We start from the raw sequence: 24,865 nt of genomic DNA, 5'->3' as shown, positions 1-24,865 counted from the left end.
CACTTAAGACTATCAAAATAAAGAATACAGCACAAAATAACAATAACCTCTGTGCAGTAATGCAAAACAATTCAATAATCTTGCAACATAAAATACCTTTGTCACATCTTAAAGCTACAATTTGCCATCTTATACTCTATCAACCTTAAATTTGGCACTGGTGTATTCCTACTATCACAAAATCAAGCTGAATAAGGATACGGGGCACAGCAAAGGGCTGAGCAAAGGCATGAAAGGCTGAGCCCCAAGTGATCTGCCAGGGGGCAATGTAGGTCAGCACGAAACGCAGCTTGTACAGCAGGTCCCACATCTGAAAACATTCAAACATTCATCATTATCAACTCTCACACACATGCGCATGTAAAAATAGTATTCATATTTGCTACAGAAATAAGACGATTAAGACTATTTGTGTGCAGGAAGCTGTTTCTAAAGTAGAACAAAATCATTTGTGACGAAAGAATGCTACAAATATGAAATTTTTCTAACCTTGCTGAAGAGAATGGACATGAAGTAGTAATCGATTAAGAAGGTCTCTGAGAAGTGTGGATAGTCGTAGTGGAAGAAGAGTGTGGTGAAGCACAGTGTGACGTACTGCTGCGATGGGGTACAGAAGGACGAACGCAGCAGCTTCATTCCAGCTACCGAGATAAAGAAAGCTCGGCTACTGGAGGGTTCGAGGAAGAGAGAGAGAGAGGGGGGGGGGGGAGAGAGAGAGAGAGAAAAAAAATCAACATATGCTAACATATGGTTACAACAACAGAGTAAGAAATGAAATGATTATTCAACAACAGGTGCTAGTGATTGCGTGTACGTGCTACAGTTTAACCCCTTTCTTTAGAGTTTGCAGAGAAGTGTGCATAATTTTACAGTGATGTGAAAAGAAAGGTTTTCGCAACACTTTATACAGAAAAACTAAATCCACCTTTAATTCCTAGAGAATTACAGTAAGAGTGTAAGTAGCAGCAAGTTGCTGCTAATAAAAAGTTCATTAAGTGAGCATCAGCCAGTGTGTCCTTAGCCAAAAGTGAGTTGGTGCAACAGAACAATAATTCCACTCACAGCAGCAAATCTACACAAAATGTGTGAAAATTAAAAAAATTAAGATGCTGCAATGGCCCCAAAAAAGTCCAGACATTAACCTAACTGAAATGCTGTGGTGGGACCTTAATGGAGCTGTGCACAAAGAAAAGTGCACAAAAATGAATGAACTGAAGCTTTAAAAGCTACTGAATCATCACAGTTTTTTACACGACTGCAAAGACTGCTGTAAAAATCTTCACTGTGGTTCTCACACTCATTTTTTGAAAATGACGAAAACAAACTACTATTTCTTCAAAGAAAAGAAAATCACAGGTAACATACAATATACTACTACACTGTTTAATGAAATAAAACCTGACAAATTTCTCTTGATGCTCACATTTTTAAAATCACCCGTTTCAAGAGTTCAATTCAATTCGAATGGATGTATATAGTGCCAAATCACAACAACTGTCCCCACAAGAAACTTTATACTGTAGGGAAAGGGGGTACAATATTAGAGAAAACACCAACTATCAAAAGACCAGAAGAAAAAAAAAAAATCAGGCTCAGGGAGGGGCAGCTGCCACCACCGGTTGGGGATGATGGGAAAAAGAAGACAGCAGAGGGAGATGGGACATAAGGCACACATGGGAGAGTTCAACACATCCAGCAGACAGCACATGTTCACAGGGAGCAGAGATAAAGAAAAGTATAACAGTATAACATTTAAAATATTAACAGAACCAGGACGAGGAAATGCTTACTAGATGTCCAGCTCTTTGTGATTCTGGCCCACTGTTCGAGCTTCGGTGGTCAGGGAGTTCAGCACTACAGCTGGGTAGATAAAATATTTCTCCACACACTGAAGCCATGCGTACAGCTTCTCAAACCACATCAACTGAGCAGCATCTGGGTCAAACAGAAAGAAAAAAAAAAATGTTACAAATGTGGAGTAATTCACAAACTGCAGATATCCCACCACAGCTGTGAAGAAAAAGAAAAGTGAAGTTTTAAAAGAGGTTCAATACACTAATTAGCCACAACAATAAAACCACTGACAGATGACATGAATAAAACTGATCTGATCATCACTGCAGGATTGTGAGATCAGTGTTACTCACTTGGGATTCATGTGGATGTTTCTGGGTTGTAACGATACTCCCAGAAACACCCATCCTCCTCCAGCAGGCTTGTATGCTCTACCACACTGCAAAAATGCTTAGAAATTGCCTGAAGAATTCAATAAAGAGACCAGGCCTGCCCACTAAATTTCAAAAATCAAGCCTAAACTGGCCCACAGGAACTATCACTGTCACCATCTCAGTGCCAGACACCCCAAGGCTCCAATGTCCATGTTCTGATGAATCAGAGCTATTCTAGTAGCACAAGGAGAATCTATTCAATATTAAGCAGATGCTTTTAAAGTTGTGGCTGACTAGCACTATTAAAAACATTGCAAAAATTGTCTGTAAAATATTTAAAGATAAACTCAAGAAGACATGACAGTAATTTGATCATTTTAAACAACTTCTAACACAAAAATCTTGAGATAAAATAACTGATTTATTTTTAGTGTTGAGTGTATATATTACTTAATATATATTACTTAATTAATCAATGATATTCAAATCATATTCAAAATATGCAGCTGACTGTTGTTTAAAAATAGTTATGTATTGTCTGGTGAAGCAGCCTATGAAGTTTGCCGGGAGTGTTTTCTCAAGAGCACTTTCAGCTGGAGATCTTACTTTTTGTAATTAGAACAACTTATAACATTTCAGTTTCCAAAGCCTGTTATACTATACATGTATTTCTAGATGTTGTTATTTTTCTGTGCATGTGAATGAAGATAAAAGATGCAATCAGACACCCACCTCGGACCTCAAATTGACTATACTCTTTGGAGCGGAGCAAAGGGTGAGCCAGGCAGAACCATGGCAGCTGTTTGCGGAGCTGAGGCAGGAGATAGTGTGTAATGAAGCCAACAACTCCAGCCAGGATGTATAAGACAACGCTAAGAGCAGGCTGCGGAGCAAGAGCAAAAAGAGAAACATTTTAATTAAGTCTATATACAAAAATGATGCGAGAGTAAGGTCATGCATACTGCTCCAACTAACTTGAAGAGCGATGAAAACTGTGCTGGCACTGATGGCAAAGGTAATCACAGCCATGAGGGGACAGATGACGAGGTCCGAATGAAGAATCTCTTTCTATAAATAGACAGATTGATTTTAAAGCTAATTAAATCATTACATAAAAATTAAACTGCAGGCTGGTGAGCAACAGTAGTTACCACAGAGTTGCGTAGCTTATCAGGAAGAGGGTCCTTGATTTCCACAGGGGGTTCTTCTGGGTTTCGGTTCTCCAGTTCTGGGAATAATTTAGACCGGACCAGTGACCTGATGTTACGGGTAAAAAGCATAAAAGAAAGAGTTACAAGAAATACCACAGAAAGATACAATCTATCATCAAAGTCTTCACAGATGATCAAGACAGCAGCAGTGTCTCTTGGCCATTAGCATCATTTTTATGTCTTGGATTGTAGCTAACTTTGTAAAACACACAAACTACACTTTAGACTTGCTATCTATTGCTATCTATCTTGCTATATAGACTTCTTTAAGTAACTGTTAATCTATTCTGGATCTAAAAAGAAGATTCAATAAAGACTCCCAAGACCATCATTGCCGATATGAAACAGGAAATACTGACCAAAGGATGGTAGGATCGCTGCTTTGGCGGCTCAGGTGGTAGGATAAGGCCAGGAGTAGCCCACAAAACGCGGAGAACAGTACTGGAACATGGGCGTCCCCCCACGGTGCCTGATGGGAAAAAAAAAAAAAAAAGGGGGGGGGGGGAGTCAAATAGACGACTGTAATAGGAAAAACACGTTCAAACTCTTCCATGTCGTGTTCAGTAAGTTCACACCTGACACTAACATAATCACACATTAACAGCTCTTTTGGCGACTTGGCTTGCCTGAACATGTCAAGGAATAGAAACACAGCTTGCACTGTTTTGATTTCTTCTTTTAATTTCCAGCTGAATAGTCAGGGGAAGTGCATTTCTACCTTTTACCAGTTAAAAATCAAACCCACTTGTCACTGAAATAATATTGTTTTACAGTACACAGTCTTATTTCTTTATATTTTGCTTCGAAGGAGTTAGACCTGTAATTTTTAAAGTGATCTTGAGCAATAGGTATCCAGGCTTTCAAAGTTTTCTCTTTGGCCATTGGCTGCTTTTTCATTCATTCAGGCCAGTCCTTGGACAAGAATGTTCTGTTAAGCCACTTAGCACCGACCAATGAATCATTCGACCATACTGAAAACCTTACATCGCCTCACTCTCTAGTTAGTTACTGTATTCACGTCACCTGCTCACCCACCCAGAGGGGTGACAACAATACCCCATCAGCCTTTTACAGCTGAGCGCTAACAATTACAGCAATGCTTGCCTAGGAGGTCATAATATTAAAAAATAAAGGTGTTCATACTAAATTTTGACTATCAAGCTCATAAGAATTGTACAAACTCCGTTTTTGCCCTGCATATGATCCGTATTTCCTCATTTTTCAATAAATTGCTGCAGAAGAGAGTGGTGGCTCACACACATAATACTGTATGTCTGCATAGATGCCGAGCCGGGAAGTGACACGCAATCACAAATGATCACTTGAGACATATGTGGAGAGTAAGCAGTCTACCTGTGATCAGATCACCCATGACGCACATTAATAACAGGTGCGAACTGGGACAGTCAGTCGGTTCAACTTACATTTATGGCACCGAGGCAAAATCCATACAGCAGGGCAGCCACCAGCACACTGCGTATGAGGCTGTACAGAGATGAAAGGGGGCTGGTAGTGGCTGAGGAAAGAATACAGAGAGATCAGACACAATTAGGCTGGTATGGGTGAGACACAACGACACAAATGGTAGACAACTCTCATTATTCTGTTTGGGCAGAAATACTCAAAGTATTTGTTTTTACTAGTTTCTCTGAGCAATGCACAAGCAGAATCTCTCATTTTTTAAAAATTTTTATTTGCATTGTTTACTGAAGCCAGGCCTTCCCAAGGCGGAAACAATAACCATACATCTAACTGCCTACTGTGATAGTGTGTAGTGACCATTTTAAAAAAACAAAACAAACTTTGCTGTGTTCAAATGTACCAATAAACACAAGGATGTGTTCAAATAACCACATGGTTTTTAAACGGTCCTCCTAAAAATGGTCTAACACTTTCAACTTCCAAGTGTTCGATTATCCCATTCGTGTAATAATATTCTTACCAGTTCCACCAAAAATGTGCATGTCAATCTGCTCCAGCAGACACATCACAAAAGTGTTGACCTGAGGTAGCAACCCAAACAGGAAAATGACTGGGAAACACAGGGCAAACACTGTTGGATGAAAAGAGGGGAAATTGTGTTTAAAAATGGGTTACAGTTTAAAAACCCACTAATCCTCCTCCTGCATAAAGCAGTGTTACAATCAGGATATATTAAGGGCTATTTAATTAACACTGCAATAAGAAAGATAGACCTGCATGTAGCAATGCTAGCACTGTCAATCTGAACATCAGCCTGATGTAAAAGAATCCATGAATAATACTAACCAATGAGCACATCCCTGACACAGAGCAGGAATTGCGCAGAGAAGATGATGATGCCATAGAGAGAGAAGGGCTGCAGACTTCCAGAGCGCCCAGATAAGTCAAAGATCCAGATCATCACACAGCATAAGCAGAAGTAGACTGGCCGACTGTACACAATGATCCAGTTATGCCCCTTTTACATAACAGACAAGGAGAGAAACAACGTTATACCATAATTTTAAGGTCAAAAGTATTTTATAAAATGTGGATTCCTAAATCTACTACTCACATGCATGGGAGAGGCTGCATCTGGCTGTACACTCTAAAACAAAGAGGCAGGGAATTTAGGCTTCATGTCTTTCACGTGTATGTTAAAAATAGGAACGACAATTGCTTGGCTCTAGCTAACCAGGTTAACTGAAAATTGTTGTGACCCTTGGACTGGATTTTGAGCACTTAGTCTTCCTACAACAATGATGTTAAAAGATTGCTTTAAAACAAGTCCAGTATCATATTACTGGACTTGTTTTAAATTGCACAATTATTGTACTCTTGACAGAGGATGCGTTGTAAGAGAAAGTCTTATAACGGTCTTACATAGGCTAAGTCTGACAACCATTTGTTTTTCCCCCTTTTTTCTTTTAAATGAACATCAAATCTCTAAGCTCTAAGTAAGATTAAATTCGACAGGATATGATTTTGCCAAATCTCCACCTGCGCGATCTGTTTAGAGATTTTCACAGGACCAAACGGTGGTTCAGAGTTTAGTTTAGACTGAGCACTTATATGTTATGACATTGTAAGAACACAAGTTTTGGTCATACAGTGACGATTATTAAGTTACTTGCTGAAGACTTTTGGTAAGAGAAACAACATAAATAAGAGGTACCTTCAGTAAGGAGTACTGGCAACTAGCAATGACCAGGCAGAACTGGAAGACCCAAATGTCCCTGAAAAAGCCTTGGAGCAGCAGCAGGAACCCCAGGAATGCCACCAGGCTGGCCAGCACCACAGCAAACACGTTCTCTCCCACACGGCGGTTCCTGGGAAAGTAAGGTGCAGCAGTACATATTTGAGAAACCTCAAAATTATATCTAAATTTTGTCTTTGACTTGTAAATAAAATGTGCTTCATGAAAAAAATTAAACCAAATGTGTATTAAGTGTTAAGTCAATATCCCACTGGACATAAGTCCTGTGACAATGAGGAGGTTCATCCATTACAAACGAAACAACCCATTAAAAAAAACAACAAAAAAAAAACGAGTATCAGTATTATAGTAAAACCTTAAAGTTTCATCTAAATCAGTTTACAATGCATCCTGTATAATATCATGCCACAAGCTTCTATGTATTTGAAAGAAAAACACAGGATAACATTTTTCTGAGTTGTTGTTTAGTGAAAATATTTTAAATTGATCCTTTAAAAGAACTTCGCTTATGAATGAAAATCTTTTGCTTCAGTGTAAGAGGAAAAGCAGCCTTCAGAAATGATACAGAGTGAACAAATTTGTTGGACTTGTTAATCCATCTTCTCTATCAATTCTCAATCAAAACCATGGACCTGTTTAAAAGTGAACTCAGTTGCTTTTATAAGTTAAATATTTACTTGAACTGATAATTTGTCAAAACTAAAACAAAAACAAATGTTGTTATGTATTAATTATTTGAGGGGCAACAGAGTACATTTTGTACATTTTTCTTTGCTGTCACAGAGAAAAGTAACTAAATAAAATGTAATCCATTCTCTTTTCCAATGTTTTGTCTTACCTGTCTAATAAGGCAAGCAGAGCCAGTCGATCATATCGGACTCTCAGCCACTTTCCAGGCAGCACCCAAAAGCGATAGTACTGTTTAGGTTTGGCTTTCTCCTCAATCATCAAAGTGTTTTCTTGGGACTCTTGTAGAGACTCGTGATCCAGATCAAACTAGGTAAGAATTCAGAGATTGTGTGAATTAGGAAACAGGATCTAGAAGGACCGTCTGTGATAGTTAGCTTTGATGTGCCGACTGATGTCCTATTTGGAATAATCAATGAAGCACTGCTAACCTCGGGCATCTCCAGAGGCACCCTGCGCACCTGCATCCCCTGTAAAGCCCCTTGTCTGGGCTGTAGCATGGACAGGACTGGTGCCCCTTCTGGGACCTCAGTGGATGTGAAGCTTGAAGATTGGGACTGCCTCTCCCTTTCTCTGCAAGTGTAAAATTTCACAGCCTTGAATGTAGCTGTTAGTAATGTTTTAATGACAACAATAACTCTCGTAGTCTGTAGAAAAGAAAGACACTTGGCAATAAAAACTTTATAACTTACTGAACTGGGTCCTCATAGCCGCCTCCAGCAGGTCCAAATGTGTAGGACCTCTTTACTCCTGTTATATAACAGAGACACAGCAGAAATGAATACCCTCAACAGTGTAAAATCTGCAATCACAGACAGAGTATACAATAATGCAATCTGACAAGTGATTTTCTTTATGTAAATTCAAATACCAGTGACCATTACATTACAATTACTTTACATAATGCTTCAAAATAATAGCTCAAATAACAGACTGGTAACATTTCAAGGTAGCAAGTCCTAAGAATCGGTACTCAAGGAGAGTCCACTGTTCATGAATTCAGTCTCATATCTCCCCATTTAATAATAGGATAAACAGAATGACTGTCTAGACAAGACAAGGTACTCACCACTCTCGTCATAGAAATAGTGCACTGCCCCTTCTGATGTGTCGTCAAATGTTGAAGCCTCATGGATGCCACTGCGGGGTAGTAGAAGTGAAGAGGCAAACTGTAAGGCTGAGGGAAGTGTACGGGTGCGTGAATGAGAGGAGGTCCGAGCTCGCTGGAGGTCCTGGAGACTGCAGGAAGCAAACAAATGAATACAGCAGTTAATCTTAATCCTAAACTCAGTCCTCCTAAAGCTCACATCCTCCATGAGCTATAATTAGAATTATTTAATGAAAATACGACTTTATATAGACAAAATTTTAATCTGGGCTGTTATTCTTATGTCCATTATAATGTAAACATACTAATATGGAAGGCATGGCAGAAATATAGGGACATCTTTGCTTAGATGACAAACCTGGGAGGAGATCCCATGGTAGATGGTGGTGGTGTAGGGTTGCTCCCAGCATTGTGTCTCCTGCGTATGGCCTGGGTCCTCTTTACACTGCTGACTGATTCGTGTTTGCCCCCTTCCTCCGTGGCCATGGCTGAGGAAAGTTTATCATTTACATCACATTGTCAGTGTATATAATGCACATATCTAAGATTTAACTATAACTGCATTTTATCTTAATTCAGAACTTAGAATGTCCTTATGTTATTTATTCATTTATTAAATAAATAAGTATAAAGCTTAAGAGATAGTTAGGTTTCACACACCAGACTATTAATTAAAATTAATTTATTAGAAATTTTTCAAAGCATGACTCCATGTTAGCAGCAAGGACATGGGTTAATGAAAAGATTTTGCCTCAATGTGTTAGGGGTGATCGGTTACTGAGGTCTCAGCAGTGAGGTGGTAATCAGGGTTTAAACAATAATTTATACTCATCTTACTGATGCTTCTTATTTTTGTATTAGTAGTCTTTTCGGTCATTTTTCATTGCTAAACATTGTTTTAAATACTCCCATTTTATAAAAAAGAAAAACATCTGAACAGAATTGTAATTGAGCACAACAGTATTATTTACCAGCAGCACATATCTCACTCATGCTTTTCCAAACTGTCAAACCAAAAAAATATTTAAAATGAAGACAGTGAGTGAATAACAAAGAAATCAGATGCTTTCAGCCATCTCATTCTCCTCTCCTATGCTGCTGATGAAGATTCATTGGATTTTGCTGCTAGAGAAAGAGCACAGCTGCAGCCTCAGCCAAATTGGCAATTTGCAGAGGTAAATTAAGTTAGCAGTTAATGTTTATAGTGAAGCTTGTGTTTTAACTTCTTTATCAAATTAGCCTAACAAGCGCTTTTTGGGTGTTTAAAATATTCATATAATTTGTTAAACAGACAGTTTAATAAAACTTTATTGGGTTTTCATTCAAAGTTATTTATTCGATTAACAGTTTTGTAAACCATCTTTTAGTGCAGATGGGAACACCTCCTAAACAACTATGTCTTTGCTAAAAATAAGTTGCACGTCGACCATAAATGGCACCAAAAGATGGTAGAAAATATTTTGCATAGTTTCTTCACATTCTCATGACTCAGGTACAAAGAGGTAAAAGCTGGATGATGCCTGAATGTTTCTGGTAAACTTGCATAATAAGGAGTTCTACTAAAATAATAAAGTTTAAGCACAGCAGTCAACATTTTAATTAATATTTCCAACTTTCCCCAACACTGTGCTTTAGTTACCTTTCACTATTCCTACAGTAGGCATATGTGTGACTAGTCGACTAACTGACTAATCGTTGCTGTTGTCACTAGTTGGTACCAGACTTACTAGTGGTTTAATCTAATTATTAAACTTTTAATCAATGCCAAATGTCGGTATATTATTGGGTCCTAAATGTTGTGCACCCATTTGCCACCAAATGGCACATCATTGTTGGGAAACTAAATCTGTTAATCTAGGCCTGATCTTTCTGTTAACACTATCAGAATGAGATCATTGTTACAAGCAGTGGAAAGGAACTTTGTCCATAAGGTGGATGGGCTCTGCCTTAGTTATAGGGTAAGGAATTCAGTTATTCGGAAGGGGTTCAAAGAAGAGCAGCTACTCCTTCACATTGAAAGGGGACGGCTAAGGATGTCTGACTGACTTTAGATAAGCAGAAAAAAAATGGATGGATGATTTATTGTTTTATTTTAGATTCGAACTTTTATTGAAGTGGATGTCATGAATTTCGAACAGTGTGCATCATTCATAATGCTTGGGACTTTTAAGTCGTGATTTATTAGATGTTAATTTGTCATATTTTAGTGGAACGTGTTTGGTTTTGTATCATCTTTAACATTGGTTTATTTTAAGTGTTTTTCATCTTTGTTGTCTATCTGGAGTATAATGTGTAATATTGATAATGCATGCTGCAAGGTGCTGCACATTTAAGCGGCATGATTCATTACTGAAGAATGTGATAAATGGTTTCAAATACCTATGTTATTAATTTTTGACATTTTCCAATAAAAGTTTCTCAAATGGAACTTATTACCTGAGTGTTCCAAAGTTTCAGACTAGTCAGTTAGTCTTTTTTTTTTTCTTCCTCATTTAGTCGACTAAGAAATTAGGAAAATCCCTAGTATAACACACAGTGGAAACACCTGACATTAATACATACAGTATATAGGTAAAAGCTGCTCAGCTGTGGAAGCCCATGCCACAAAAATGCTGGTGCAAAGTTTTTGTGCTGATGGTTTTGTGCTGGGGGCTCTGGAACTCTGCAGTTATTGACTCAAAAGAGCTTTGAAGACTTTTGCGCACTATATGCAGTCAGTAAGCCAGTTCTATAACTTTACACAGTTTGAGCCTTCATTTCTGTGGTTCCTAAATGCTTCCAATTTGCAATAATACCACTTACTGATAGTGGAATATCTAGGATGGAAGCAATTTCACAAACTGGCTGGCATGCTTGAACTCAGTGAGCTCTTTAGAATGAGCCATTCTTGAAAAAATGTTTCTCAAGGCAGACTCCTTGGCTATGGGCTTGATTTTATGCAAGTCTGGCAATGGGAGTGAAAACGCCTGAATTTAAAGATTAAGAGGGACTTTTGTCCATATAGGGTATTATGTTACACAATGTTAAAATAATCTGATTAAATAGAATAACCTAAAAAATAAATTTGAATAAAATATTATTTTCTAAATGTTTTCTTTATTCTTGTTCCTGTGCACAAAACAGACACTTCAAAGCAGATTCTGTTACATCTGTAAATTTGAATGTGTTCTTTCAAACCCCAATCTCATGCTTTATTCCGTAAAGATACAGTTATACCTTTGTTTTGCCTGCTTAATTTCGAGCTTAGTTTTGTGAGGATTTTGTTAATAGTTTTGTTTTTTTTGTTTGTTTTTTTTAAACAGGCCCAGGGTAACTTCATTTCTTTGAAGCTCAAATGCGGCATCTCACTATGGTAAGTGCCCTCTGGCATGACAAGCCACAGAAGCTCTTATCACCAAGACCATGGGGTCCAGGCATTCTTAGTGCTGTTCTTCTATGTGCCACTACTACACCATAAAGCAACTAACTCATGACTAAATTTAATAAATTCAAAAGGTCAAATAATTTTGACTAAATAAATAAATATCAGTCAGCATTTTTCCTTTTTTTTTTTTTTTATCTATTGATGCCTTACTGACACTGTCCAGTTGCATGGGCAAAGTGCGAGTGAGATACCTCATTCAGTTTTCAAGGAACCGGGGTTAACCCCTTGATCCACGCAAAAGATCAGCCACCTCTGGCTGTCATTCCCCAAATGGCAGGGGGCGAAAAGCTAACAGCTCCTGTGCAGGGCAGCTATAGGTAGAATCCCTAATGTCAGGCATGAAGGCAGCATTAGGGTGCAAAACCTCCCTATTACAGTTGAAAACTACAGACATGATGTGTAGGTAGATAGAGCATGCAACTTACAGTTACTGTTATTTTTCATTGATGCTAAAGCAAGCTGTAAAAAGACTAAGACTAACTCTAAAACTGTAGTTAAATCTCTTTGGTGCATTACCAAAGCCAACATGGCAGCCTGACATTCCAGCCAAACACTTTAGAGGAAAATGCTCTTCCCTTATCTAGCAAAACCTGAAGGAAGTCTAACACAATTCTAACACAACACTGATAAGAAATTTTGTTCGCAGCTGCACATCTCTCAAATACACACCCTCATAAAGTCAGAATACAGAAACTGCTCTTGCACTCTGAATGGTCTCAATCAACCTCAGGGGGAGACCCAACTCATTTAAATTCAGCCTTTCAGGTGCCAGTCTCAGCTAACTGCTCTGTGACACCTGTGACACCAGGCCCCTGTGCAAAGGCAGTGTCCACCGCCGGGCTGTGGAGAAGACAAGTTAGATCCATCATGGAACAATCAAAATCAAAGACAGCCACTGCTCCCTCAACCTGCTCAGGGAAACTGTTATAGCAGTGCGCCTGGCCATGGGTGAGCTCCCCTAATGTTTTGCCCTCAATTTTTTTAGGGAAAAGAAAAGAGGAGATTGTGTTTTTGTATGATGCAAACAAATATACGAACACCTTCAGACGTGGTGGACTATTGTGGGATTGAGTCTCCACTCCCCATAGAGTGGATTTCCTCTGTAGCTCCACTCCAGTGTTCAATGCACTGGGAACATGCGTCACACATAATGACAGGAGGTGTTCACTGCTCCACACAATCAGAGTGTGAGCCAGGCTGTGTAATGTCACACAGCAAGTGCCTCAGACAGTCTGTATACACAACTGTTGTTATACTGTCTCTCCTAATCAGGACATAACAATTTTTCAGGAGCAGCAAGAAATGCCCCAAAGCCGAAAACCTGCCGTCAGCTCCAAGTAATTTATATATGTGCGACAAAGCCTCTGGGGCTAGGTGCCATTTATGGCCCTCCACTTGAAAACAGCACCCCACCCAATCAATGAAGCATCTAGTTTTCCTCATAACCACCTAACCTAAGGGGAACTGGCGGTGAACACTTTTGGGTCTCTCCGGTAATAGAGAGGCAGACGATATCTGGGAGAAATTCGGCTGAGATGACGTCTCACATCCAGCTGCAGGGTGGACACACAGGGCTGAAAATCCTGCATCGCCAGCAACCTCTGAAGGATAACAGATTATGCAGGGCATCAGCCCCTCCAAGTGCAAACAAGCTCTTAATGAGACCATACTTCCTTTGCAAAACAGATTGAGGTTCTGGTGAAATTTCTACACAAAATCTTAGAACAGAAAAGCCGAAAAAGAAACACTGCATTTTACAATTACCTGACAAAATAAGAGCCTATGAGAGTTGCAAATACATTGCAACATAGTCTTTTCTTACTATTTGCTCTTATTGCACACTTGTCTGATAGTGACACTGTAAACTTATTGAAAATGAAAATTAAGTTGAAGGAATACACTGGAGTAGATCCAACAGGCGCTACTGAGACATAAGTAGAAGACATAACAGGACTTCTACAGTGATGTAAATATAGCAGCTCCACTTACAATGGTGCAGTGTATAATATATTCTTGAATGGGTATACAGGCATGATTTTGGATTTTTACAGAATCGTTTCCAGAGCTTTCTGATCACACCTCATGGTTACTTGGAACTAAAAAAAAAGTAATAGAATTTCAGCTGCTCTCTTATTTCCAAAGGAATTGCCACAGCACATGGAACCCATGTTTGATTTGGCACAGACTTCATATCAGATGGAGTTCCTGACACAACCGTCACCTCTATACTGGCTTGGGTATAGTGCACAATCTGATATCAATGTGCCAATGTTGTTCTAGGATCACCGAAGCTAATGATGGGCCAGGTTCATCATTGCAAGTGACCAATCACATTGTTGTGATGTCATGGTTTTGCGACGTGGAAAGAAATTCGGACCAAACTCTAACCTTAACTCTATAATTATAACCGTAACTCTATAATTATAACCGTAACCCATCCTAAACCACAACTGCCCCGTTTTGGATTTTAGTACACATTGGCAGTTTTTTCCATATGACAATATAACTTGCAATGTTGAACCTGGACCAATATTAATTATGATCACCAGGGACAACACCAACACAGGGATCATATCAGATACATCTAGTTAGATCACAGTACACTAGCTTGTGAGACCCCAAGGCTGGGTTTGTGTCTCTTCGCCATCTTAAATAAAATCTTTCACAAATAAGGTATATGTATTAATCACTACACCATGGAGTCATTACTCGTGATTAAATTAAGTACAAATTAATAGTGGTCTGTCATCAAATATATTACAGAAAAAAAATATCAGCAACAATTTGATGCCTTACAAATAGGCCTTACTATCAGCGACTCCCTATGAAGGTTAACTTTCTTAATTAGTTAGACCTCCAAACCATGATGAAAACTGTTTCAGTAGGGTAAGTTAAAACATATATTCTTGACTGAAAATTTGCAAACTCACCACCTCCAACAGCCCCCTCTTCAACCAGTTCTCCTGTTCTCCAGCCCATCTGGTTGCCAGTCCAAGAGCCTCCAAGTGAATCCAAGCGATGATGGTGAGCTCCAGCAAAGCCATCAGAGTGTATAGTCCGGGCTTCCAGATCAGACTTAGAGATGGTGAGAGTCCGAGGTGCAGGCGTGGAGGTGGAGGGCATTGCAAGCAGAGTAGAGGGCAGAGCCACTGCATTGCTCTGGCTTCCACCTGCCCCATCCATACTTAGCACTCTTGCGTGAGTCTTAGCACTAGCGGTGCTAGAAGAGCGTTGAGCAGCACGAGGATGTGAGGGGCCAGCAGTTTCGGGTAAATCCCCTTCCCTTGGAGTAGGCAGTTGAGCAGCAGGGGGAAGAGTCGATGTAATGCCAGTGTTAGCAAGGTCTGGAGAGTAGCAGGAGGTAGAGGAACTAGAGTCATCATCATCATCGTCATCATCATCTGAGCTGTATCGGCGCTGAGAGCCCAGGCTAGAACCTGCACTCATGTCACTGCCGTCGTCCTCGTCACTGGAATCCTCAAACAAACTTTCACTGTAAGCCTTAGTGCCGAGTCGATTGCGCACTGGTATGTAATCTCTGTGTTGTCTATGATTGTGGTGACGCCTGTAAGAGCCACAGTCAAAACTACTACTGCCAGCTCCAGCGCGCCTTCTTGGAGCTTTCCTTCGGCCTGGCCTGTGCCCCATGCTACCGCCGCTGGCCCGCAGCAGCTTTAAGTCTTTAGGGCGTACAACCTGCTGGGACTGCAGAGCAGGCTGCTCAGACAGTAAGAATGGGGTAGAAGATATGGGCAAAGCAGGCTCAGAACACACCAGACCCAGGGCCAGCCCTGAGGGCACTGAATTGGTCTGCCGAGGTGGGGGTAGAGGAGGAACTGGGACGTTCCTGTCCAATTCACAAACCTCTGAGTGGCCACTACTTGAAGGGGAAGAGTTCTGGAGAGGAGGGGGCTGTGCAATATCAGAAGGTACAGATGGGAGATCCTCTCCTTCAACAAGTGTCCGGTCTAGCCCCTGGCTGAGGGAGAATTCTTTGGAAGGGGAGCGTAGTAACACACTGTCTGACAGATTGTCAGTATCACTGCCATCTTGCACTGCTGAATCCTCTGTGGGCTTGTGGATGTCAGACCCTATCGCTGGTGCTGAGGCAGAAACCTGTCCATCTACAGGCCGCGACTGGCTGAATGAAGGACTTTCCAGCTGAGTTGAATCAGTTTTTTCACTGCGGTAACTGCTAACAGTGCTTAGCGTCTCACGGTCTGTGGTAGCTCCACCAGCACTGAAACAACTGTCTGTTGATCCAGCAGCTAGTGCTACTCCGCTGCGGCTGCCGGGGAGCTCAGTCCCAGGAGCAAAAGCCACAGGGTCAAGGCCTAAACCCAGCAGATTTTCACTGAGTTCTTCACTTAAACTACTCTTTATAAGAGGGCTTAGGGGAGTATCTCCCAAACTCTCAGATTCAGCAGAGGGGCCAAGGGGAGAGTAAGCCCCCAAATCATTGTCCTTGGAACTCTGATGAGACAACTGTTCTGTTAACATCTCCACTTCTTGCAAGTGTTCTTTCTCACCTCCATCTTCTTGACTCGAGGGTGAAGGGGGGATAGACAAGGCTCCAGGTTCTTCAAATCCAGCTGACACTCCAGATACTCCTACAAGACCTTGGAACTCACCTCCAAGAGCGGCAACAATGCAGGATGAGACCCCATTCAGAGCCCCTGTACGGTAAGAAAACCAAACATTAGACTGAAATGTCTATGAAGGTTCTCAGTCATCCAGGTCATCGTAGTCAAAGGAGCTTGCAAAGAAAAGCGTCTGGACTTCTTTAAGTTACTTGAAGACGTTTCACCTCTCATCCGAGAAGCTTCTTCAGTTCTGAGGTCAAATGGTGGAGAGTCCCAGATATAAACCTAGTGGGAGTATCCCCCCACAGAGGGACAAAAGGACCCCCTAGACTGAAATGCACTTTTGCAAGCTGTAACACTGACGTTGTGAATTATGTTTCTCAAGATTCCATTTCCCCCCCCCCTTTCCTAAATTTGTATGAAAATACTGATATACTTACAGCCTGACTTATACAGGAAGGATTAAACATTGTTTCCAGTATCTAATGCTCATTTCTAAACAGTGAAACATAACAGACTTACTAATGGGGTCCTGGGAACTCTGACGTAGGATCTCACGTTGAGCTGACGTGACAATCACATTATTGCTTCCTTGTTCCCGCATTAACTCTTTGATATCTGAAATAAAAGGAAATTACAAATTTAAAACATATGCTTGGATAAAAATGTCAGACTATCTATTCTATACATCATGATTTAAAATAAAAATATGGTATGCAGAATTAAAACATTTAGATGCTTACCCTTAGTACCCCCTGAATCCTCCAACTGAGGCAAGAATTCCTGAAGAGTAAGAAAGAATATACACAATGCTTTAAACCACCTGATACACATGATTATGCATTACGAAACCATAAGAACATCGCTAAGTACTTAAAAAATCCCCCCTTAGCTTGGTACTGAACTAAAAAAAAATCTTGCAAACTACTATTACAGGCATACTGATCATGGAAAATACAAATTTTTTTAACCTGGCACTAAGCCACGGGAGGTTCAGACCAATTAGCATTTAATGAGGAGCTACGAGTTAGAAAGATCATAGCAACAAGTGTACTTGGGTTAAACAGTAACTTGGTTTATTCAATCATCTGCTGTCTATTTTTTTAATTTTTTGCCTGTAGCCATACCACCTGCTAGCTTTTAAAGCTTGCTACATCTTGTAGTAAGCCTTAGTGCCAAAATTCTAATAGATAGAACTGGAGAAATGTTGGAAGCCAGAAGAGATAATGTTGCATGCTAGTAAATATGGTAATCCTCACCGACACTTGGTTTAATCCAAACAGAGAGTGCTGGGAGCTGCAACGCACTGGGGGTGTTGAGTTGACTTTCCGAAACACAGTCATCTCTACACCAACATGACTATCCCTGTGAAATAGTCACATGCAGGAAGAAATTTTTTTCCCAAAGAATTCAGCAAGTCACAGCATCGCAACAGGCAAGTTTTCTTTAAGACACATCACATTACCTGTGCTGATTCCCCTCATGAGCACCTGACCCCTCTTCTCCTTCTTCTGTCCTTGGCACTTCAGCTGTTAGTGAGGCCTGCTTTTTCTCTACAATCTCCCCAAGGTCGAACATTGCATGAAGTCGGTAGTTTACCACTTTAATGGCAGTAAAAAATACAGCAACCACAGCAGAGTACACACCTGCCACCAACAAGCTTGGAGGAAGAGCCTGACAAGGAGTTGGAATTTAAAGAGAGGAATTACAAAAATGAGACCAGGCAGTCACGTCAAAGAACTAGAACCAGGAAGGAAGCTTAATTGGAAATGAGGTGTTAAATATAGCTGGATATTTCAAACTTATTATGGAATTGTTTTAAATCAGGATCTTAATTTAACCACACAAGTTCAGGCAAACACCCTTAGTTTTTATTCCCCCTATTGTTACAAGCACTAGAAGTTAAACTATAAAGTTATTATCCCATGCATATGTGCTGAATGAGTCTCTCATACAGTTTACATCATTAAAAAAATGCAGTTATGTTATTCAAAACATAGTATTTGACCCATTTTACACATGATAATCCTGGGAGATGATTAAGTCAGTTGAAGTTGCCAATGTGTAAAAAGGGCTTGGGCATGCAAGTTAGAAACGGATTATTAAACTTCTTGAGGTAAATTTGTGATTTGACCTAAATTACTTGAAGCTATCATGTCATCATGGCTAACTTCTGAAAACTGATTTAAAAGAATTTGTGCATTATTTTGGTAGCTCCTATGGTGATAGGAAAATGAACTTACCATGTACAGAAGAAAGGGGAAAGCCAGGAGAAATATCCAAAGGTAGAGGTGGAAGCAGTTGGAGAATGTGCTCTGGTGGGGATCCACATACCACCCTCCAGTGAGCGAAGCCCACACGCCCTGCCGCAGTATCTGAAGAGCTTGGGAACCCATCTCCACCTTCAGGTTCAACTAAAAGTTGAAACGCTTCCCCCAAGGCTGTAGCTCAAAAAACTGTGCAGCAGTTTGAGCCACGGTATCTTGTGTCTACGATGGCATGTCCATGGGGCATGGCAGGTTGACCAAGACTGTTTCATCAAGCACAGCAATTTTGTGTCTTAGATATATGCATACACTTCAGCTGAGATAAAGAGTCCTTGCATATTCTTGTGCCAGTATAAGCTCCCTCCCTGCACCAGCGTTGCCACACTCTAGCCCAATCCTCGGTGGGTAATCAGCAGAGTGACTTTTTGACACACTGGTAACCCAATGACTGCACGAACAAGTGCTCATCTGTGAGAGAGATCACAATTAGTCAGTTTTCTTTTATGAAGCTTCACTTTAAACACTGGATTTTATGGAAAAACAATCTTGAAAATCTAATAAAAATCACCAAATAAGTTTAGTGTTGCTCTTTTTGTTTCAGGTGCAACTTATAACGTCTATTTAGTATGTTTACTTTAACATTTTACTCTTTTCTTTCATCTGTCCTTTACTTAATTACATTAAATCACAGGACACTAATTATCCTTTATTGCAACTGAAGTGACAGAATCGTTTTAGTGATCGATAAATGCAAAAGAATAACATAAGCTAGCAATGGCACGTGAAACAACGATTATAACAAACATAATTTGCCATTAGATGTCTTTCACACAAACAAAAAAATGTGATATATGACATATCTGACATATTCGGTTTTCCGACAGCATGAACTCCCTATGTTCACGTCCAGGCCATTGTTGTGCCAGCTAGATTAAGTTTTGTGACAGGCACTAGCAAGCTAACTGGCAGCTCATCGTATATTACAAAGATTTCTGTGCATTTCTCACCTCTGGGCAGCCGCCAGTGGTTTCAGTGACCTCAGTGAATATGATAACATGACCTAAACCCGAAGATTATCTCCTCAAACTGCCTGACAGACAACATTAGGATACCTAATGCTAGTTACCGGCTAATGCTAGGCCGCATAAGCAAGCATTTCTATCTTGATGTCCCTATCGTTGACTGGGTAACTGTAACGTCACCCTAAAACAAGACAGCTTAACGCTAACCGCTAATAGGTAGGTGAAAGTCATTAGCTATTATTATCTCACGCTGGCTTGATAGATTTAATAATTGTGCTCACAGTGAGATGTTCTCCGATTTTGGATCCCAGCATAGCTCATAGTTAGCAATAGCTGTCCAGGTTGGCTTATATCCTCCTTCCGCATCCAGTTCATGCAAAATCTCAGCGCTTTCCGTCTCAGGATGCTAGCTAGGAAGGAAATCGGCTGTTAAAAAACTGTAGCTTCACTTTTTGCTGGCGTTAGCTAACTTATCGTTTTTCCCGAGAGGCCGTGCTCCTCTTTGGCATGACTGGGTGACAAACATCATGTATGGGGAGCCGTGGGCCCCTCTCATGACGAACAACAAATGCTTCTTGGTATAAACGGACCCTGTGTAAAAAAACAAAAACTAAACAAAAACAAAAAATGTTTCAACGAGCTAGCTCACTGGGTAGCTAGCTCTGCTAACAACTAGTTGACACACGCACGCAAGCACGCACGCACGGCCGCAAAGTGAGTGAGAGACCGAGAGAGATTCCCATGGCGCTGATTGGCCATGTGTACTGACGTCATGAGGAGGACTTTTTCTTCTTCTTTTATTTTAAAATATTCTTAAAATGTAATGTTAGTACAAACCAATCAACCACAAAACTACCTAAACAAATTAATAAAAATAAATAGGTCCTGAATGTTTACTTTCAGGTCCTGGCATTCATGTAGACGTTTCTTATATATGGGTTTACCAGCTAGCTCAGGTTAATGTAGGCCAAGCTAACCCCCATTTAAGCCAGCCACACTGCTAAACTGCTCCCTGCAATCCCAAAAGACCCTCACCTTGCTAATGGTTCAGTTCCAGATGCCACCTGACAATCCCAGTTGTCCATGCTTGAAGAGATGAATTGGACCTACATATAGGTAGGTACCGTAGCTAATTTTTAGATAGGTAAAAATTTTACATTTATATTTTATATTTATTCTTAATAAATAGTATAGAACTCGCATTTGTGTGCCATTCTGCAACATTAGCCAACGATCTCTTGTTTTTATGACAGTACACATAAACTCTTTACAAATAAAAAAGTTGTTCTTTTAAAGTAAAAGAACATCTCCGACCATCTTTGTCTGTAAAATTGCCTATTTATTGAGGGCATGTTAAAAAAAAGTTCTTGTGCAAATATACTATATTGCCCTAGGTATTAGCTCATATGCCTTCACACACATATGAACTTGACTGACATTCTTAATCGAAAGAGTTTAATATAATGTCCGCCCACCCTTTGCAGCTATAACTCTGCAGAAAGTTGGTGACCTCTGTGAACTATGCACCTCAGCATCTGCAGACCTGACTCTGTGATTTTAAATAGCCTACTGCTTCATGACTGAGTTGCTGTCATTCCCATTTGCTTCCAGTTTGTTATAATACCACTAATACTAACAGACTTGTGAAATATTTAGTAGCGTGAAACACCTGAAATCAATTATTTGGATGGGTGAGTGAATACTTTTGGCTATATAGTGTATATATGAGCTGGCTTCCTTAATATAAAATATCTCATTTTCTCATAAGTGGAAGAAAATGGATGGCTGGATGGTCAGCATAGTAGTGCGATGGTTAGCACTGTTGAAGGTCCTGCTTTTGAGTCCATTCTGGGGTTTTTCTGTGCGGAGCGCATGTTCTCGCGGTGTACAGTGGCTTCCTCCCACAGTCCAAAGACACAAATAGTCTGTCACTGTCTTAATCCTGGTGACCCATCCAGGATGTACCGTTCCAATCCCACTGTGATCCTGATTTGGATAAGTGGAAGAGCATGGATGCACTCATTTTCTCTCAATTTACAGAGTTATGTGGAGGGAGTGATGCCTGAGTTAACATCACGGCTGTGGGAAGATGACACATAGCCAAGGTTAAATGTCAAGATATGAAGAGAAGCTATGAAACACATATAATTACTTGTGAAGTCCTTGGAAATAACTACATAGTAATTACAGTAAAAAGAAAACCTTGTTTGAGCAGTGGTTGCTCATTTCATAAAATTTTATTAATCCCAAAGGAAATTAATCATTGATGGTCATCTGCTCGCTCACACACACACACACACACACACACACACACACACACACACACACACACACACACACACACACACACACACATAAAAAATATGTTAATTAAAATACACACTTTGAGGTAGGCTTGAGCACCCCCACCCCGTGACCCTGAATTGGATAAGCAGAAGAGAATGGATGGATGGATAAAATACACTCATTACTGTCGTACATTACTATGCTTGAGGTGCATCAGGTCTAAAAGCTGCTCCTGCACTTTTCTGTTCCCCCTTCCAATTAAATCCCCGCGTGTTATACCTACAGCTTCAGTGTAGGGTAGGCCATATCAGCCGTCATCTGTTTCCCCTGCCTTTGCTGTTTTGTTGAATTAACCTTGTGATACCTCAGCAATGCTCAGGAGTGGCTTATCATATCCTGTAGCCACCCTCCTTGATACACAGTGTCAGCACAGATCAGGCCTTGCTGCACCAAAACCGTACTGACACCACACCTTGCTTACCCCACAGGATTATTGTCATCACTATCAGCACAAAGAGACTGATAGGACGGGTCATCCTGCTGGCTTGAAATGCAGTCTCTCTAAATTCTTGTCTTTGGTGATAAACATCCTTGAGATAAACTGATGGCTGCTTAAGTGCAGGCAACTATAACCTTACATCACATCAACGTCACCGACTTGCTTTCCTCTCTTACAGTTCCACATGTTCTCAGCAGGGGGTAGTCAAACAACACCAACATGGTGCCGCTGTCAAAGATTATCATGAGGCTGCTGATCCTTATTGTAGTTCTGTAGTTGAAGATGATAACCAAATTTGCCTTTGATAAATGCTGTGCGGTGGCATACTTTTTTACTGTGAGGGAACTCCTCATGTGCTGTAGCCTCAAAGTTAGTAATATGATATCAGCATATAGACTTGCTCCACATATTAAGGGAATATTCTAGTACTTTATTTGAAGGATTTCAAATAAAGACTGACTAAACTCAGTGTAGCAGAGCCTGATATAGCCTGACTCCTAGTTTCCACAAACACTCCCTCATTTTTAATAATTTGACCAAATAGTAACTTTTTTCATAACACTTCCTGCCTTCTAAATTACCAATTTTTTTAAACTCTAAGTCACCAGCTTGAAATGCATGTTTTATGTTTTGTTTTTTGTTTTTTAACCCAAGTTGAGTGCTTGGTACTCAAGTGAGGGAACAACAAAGTCCACGAGTGTCAGACCTGATTGGGTCACACTGTGGACAAATCACTAGCATCTCTTATGAGAATTTATCTTGTCTTTCTTTTTCTTTTCTTTTCTTTTCTTTTCTTTTCTTTTTTTGGACTATTTAAATTGCATTTAAGCCTCACAGAGATCATGATATTCCATTGCAATGGACTCTGATAGTATAAGAAGGTGCTTCATTATAAATAATAGACATCCAGGAGCTACTAACATGCCAGAACAACGCAGAGTCCAAAAGAGAGTGCGTGAGCAAAAGAGAGGAGTGAGAAAATGATGATGAAATTCAAGTGTAAGACACATTTTTAGCACATTACACGACCTGCAATTTGTGCAAATACTAGTTCATCATGTTAAATGTATTAACCTGTCTTGTTAGCCTTTGTAGAGTGACGTCATTGTGATTGTCTTTGGTCTATCCTAAAAAGATTCTTTGGTCCCAAGCACTAACAGACAAACGGAAGCAATCAATATGTTACACTGCTAATTTGCAAGAATTACTCTCTTATAGTAAGTAAGGCAACAGGGGTTAATCTAAATTTTTATTCATTTCTAGCCAGATTTCTATGATGTAGTGAAGATTTTAAAGAAATTGAATGAAAAGTGCTAGATGGATTTATGTCCCACGAGCCTGACTTTGATAAGAGACAAAGATGTAGCCGTGATCAACACTGAGTAAAGACATGGCTGCACATACATCTTCAACCCTGCAGCACAGAAAATCTACACAAGCACTATTGTTTGGCTCCCAGAATTAGTGTGAGTAATTCAGTATTCAACCAAACGTGAAATACGGTCACGATCGTCCTGTTCCAGTCATCAGATTCACCAGGAAGAATATGAAAAGTGGCAAGTTAGCCTTCTTAGACTGTGAGATTTCCATCAGTAATGAGGGACATCTAAAAGCTGATGTGTACTGCAAACCTACGCATACGGATCAGTATTTAAGGTCTGACTCTCATCATCCACTGGAGCATAAATTGGGTGTCATCAGGACGCTACAACACAGAGCGAACACCATCCCCACAGACACAGCGGCCAGTGAAGCAGAAGAACATCACATCAAGAAGGCCCTGAGTAAATGTGGTTATCCCAGCTGGACATTTGTCAAAGCTGGGCAGGCGCCTAAAGAAAGCTTCAGCCGATCCAGGAGAGAAGAACAATCGCTGCCTAAGCGAAAACCTGTAGTGATCCCATATGTGTCAGGAGTATCAGAGCAGTTGAGACACATTTTTTCTAAACACCGGGTCTGTGGCTTGTAAACCCCAAAACACGCTGCGCCAAAAATTGATCCACTACAAGGATCGGGTCCCCCGACACAAACAGAGTAACATAGTGTACGCTGTTAAGTGCCAGGAGGATTGCCAGGATTTATACATCGGGGAAACCAAACAACCTCTGGCGAAGCGGATGGCGCAACACAGAAGAGCTATCTCGTCAGGCCAGGACTCTGCAGTCTATTTACACCTATAGGCCAGTGGACACTCTTTCAATGATGAGGATGTACACATCCTGGACAGGGAGGAACGCTGGTTTGAGCATGGAGTAGGTTGGCGAAACCTGCAGCCAGCTGAGCCTGAAGAAGTCACTTGGATGAGTGACGAAATGTTTCTCCCATAACTTTTGGAGTGTTCCAGTCATTGTTCTCTTTTTAGTCTGTTTTTCTTTCCACCCTGTTTGCCCTTTGTATTAATTTCTTTGTCACTTTTTCCTATCGCTCCCTGT

At 40.4% G+C, this 24,865-nt stretch overlaps 1 protein-coding gene across 3 annotated transcripts in view; it reads right to left on the bottom strand.

Moving 5' to 3' along the window:
• The window catches only part of LOC113030280 (pecanex-like protein 3), a 31,862-nt gene extending 11,163 nt beyond the window's left edge, over positions 1–20,699 (bottom strand). Inside the window, exons 1-24 of one of the 3 annotated variants that reach the window (XM_026181560.2) lie at positions 19,634–20,699; positions 18,603–19,094; positions 17,825–18,033; positions 17,619–17,724; positions 17,103–17,142; positions 16,882–16,977; positions 14,707–16,452; positions 8,711–8,840; positions 8,314–8,483; positions 7,937–7,994; positions 7,676–7,817; positions 7,396–7,553; positions 6,516–6,669; positions 5,916–5,948; positions 5,648–5,819; positions 5,322–5,432; positions 4,804–4,895; positions 3,739–3,848; positions 3,320–3,425; positions 3,144–3,236; positions 2,901–3,051; positions 1,791–1,935; positions 490–667; positions 202–310 (exon numbers count right to left, since the gene is read on the bottom strand). In XM_026181560.2, coding sequence (XP_026037345.1) covers positions 202–310; positions 490–667; positions 1,791–1,935; positions 2,901–3,051; positions 3,144–3,236; positions 3,320–3,425; positions 3,739–3,848; positions 4,804–4,895; positions 5,322–5,432; positions 5,648–5,819; positions 5,916–5,948; positions 6,516–6,669; positions 7,396–7,553; positions 7,676–7,817; positions 7,937–7,994; positions 8,314–8,483; positions 8,711–8,840; positions 14,707–16,452; positions 16,882–16,977; positions 17,103–17,142; positions 17,619–17,724; positions 17,825–18,033; positions 18,603–18,755 — 4,462 coding nt within the window. In that variant the 5' untranslated portion in view covers positions 18,756–19,094; positions 19,634–20,699. The remainder of the gene's footprint in view (positions 1–201; positions 311–489; positions 668–1,790; positions 1,936–2,900; positions 3,052–3,143; positions 3,237–3,319; positions 3,426–3,738; positions 3,849–4,803; positions 4,896–5,321; positions 5,433–5,647; positions 5,820–5,915; positions 5,949–6,515; positions 6,670–7,395; positions 7,554–7,675; positions 7,818–7,936; positions 7,995–8,313; positions 8,484–8,710; positions 8,841–14,706; positions 16,453–16,881; positions 16,978–17,102; positions 17,143–17,618; positions 17,725–17,824; positions 18,034–18,602; positions 19,095–19,633) is intronic. The other 2 variants (XM_026181559.2, XM_026181561.2) reach the window with 2 other exon arrangements.
• Between the last annotated feature and the right edge of the window lie 4,166 nt (positions 20,700–24,865).

This window comes from Astatotilapia calliptera, chromosome 10 (genome assembly GCF_964374335.1).
Source record: "Astatotilapia calliptera chromosome 10, fAstCal68.1, whole genome shotgun sequence".
NCBI lineage: Eukaryota > Metazoa > Chordata > Actinopteri > Cichliformes > Cichlidae > Astatotilapia > Astatotilapia calliptera.
Note: the sequence above shows the minus strand (reverse complement) of the source record. Positions and strands in the feature narration are given on the sequence as shown.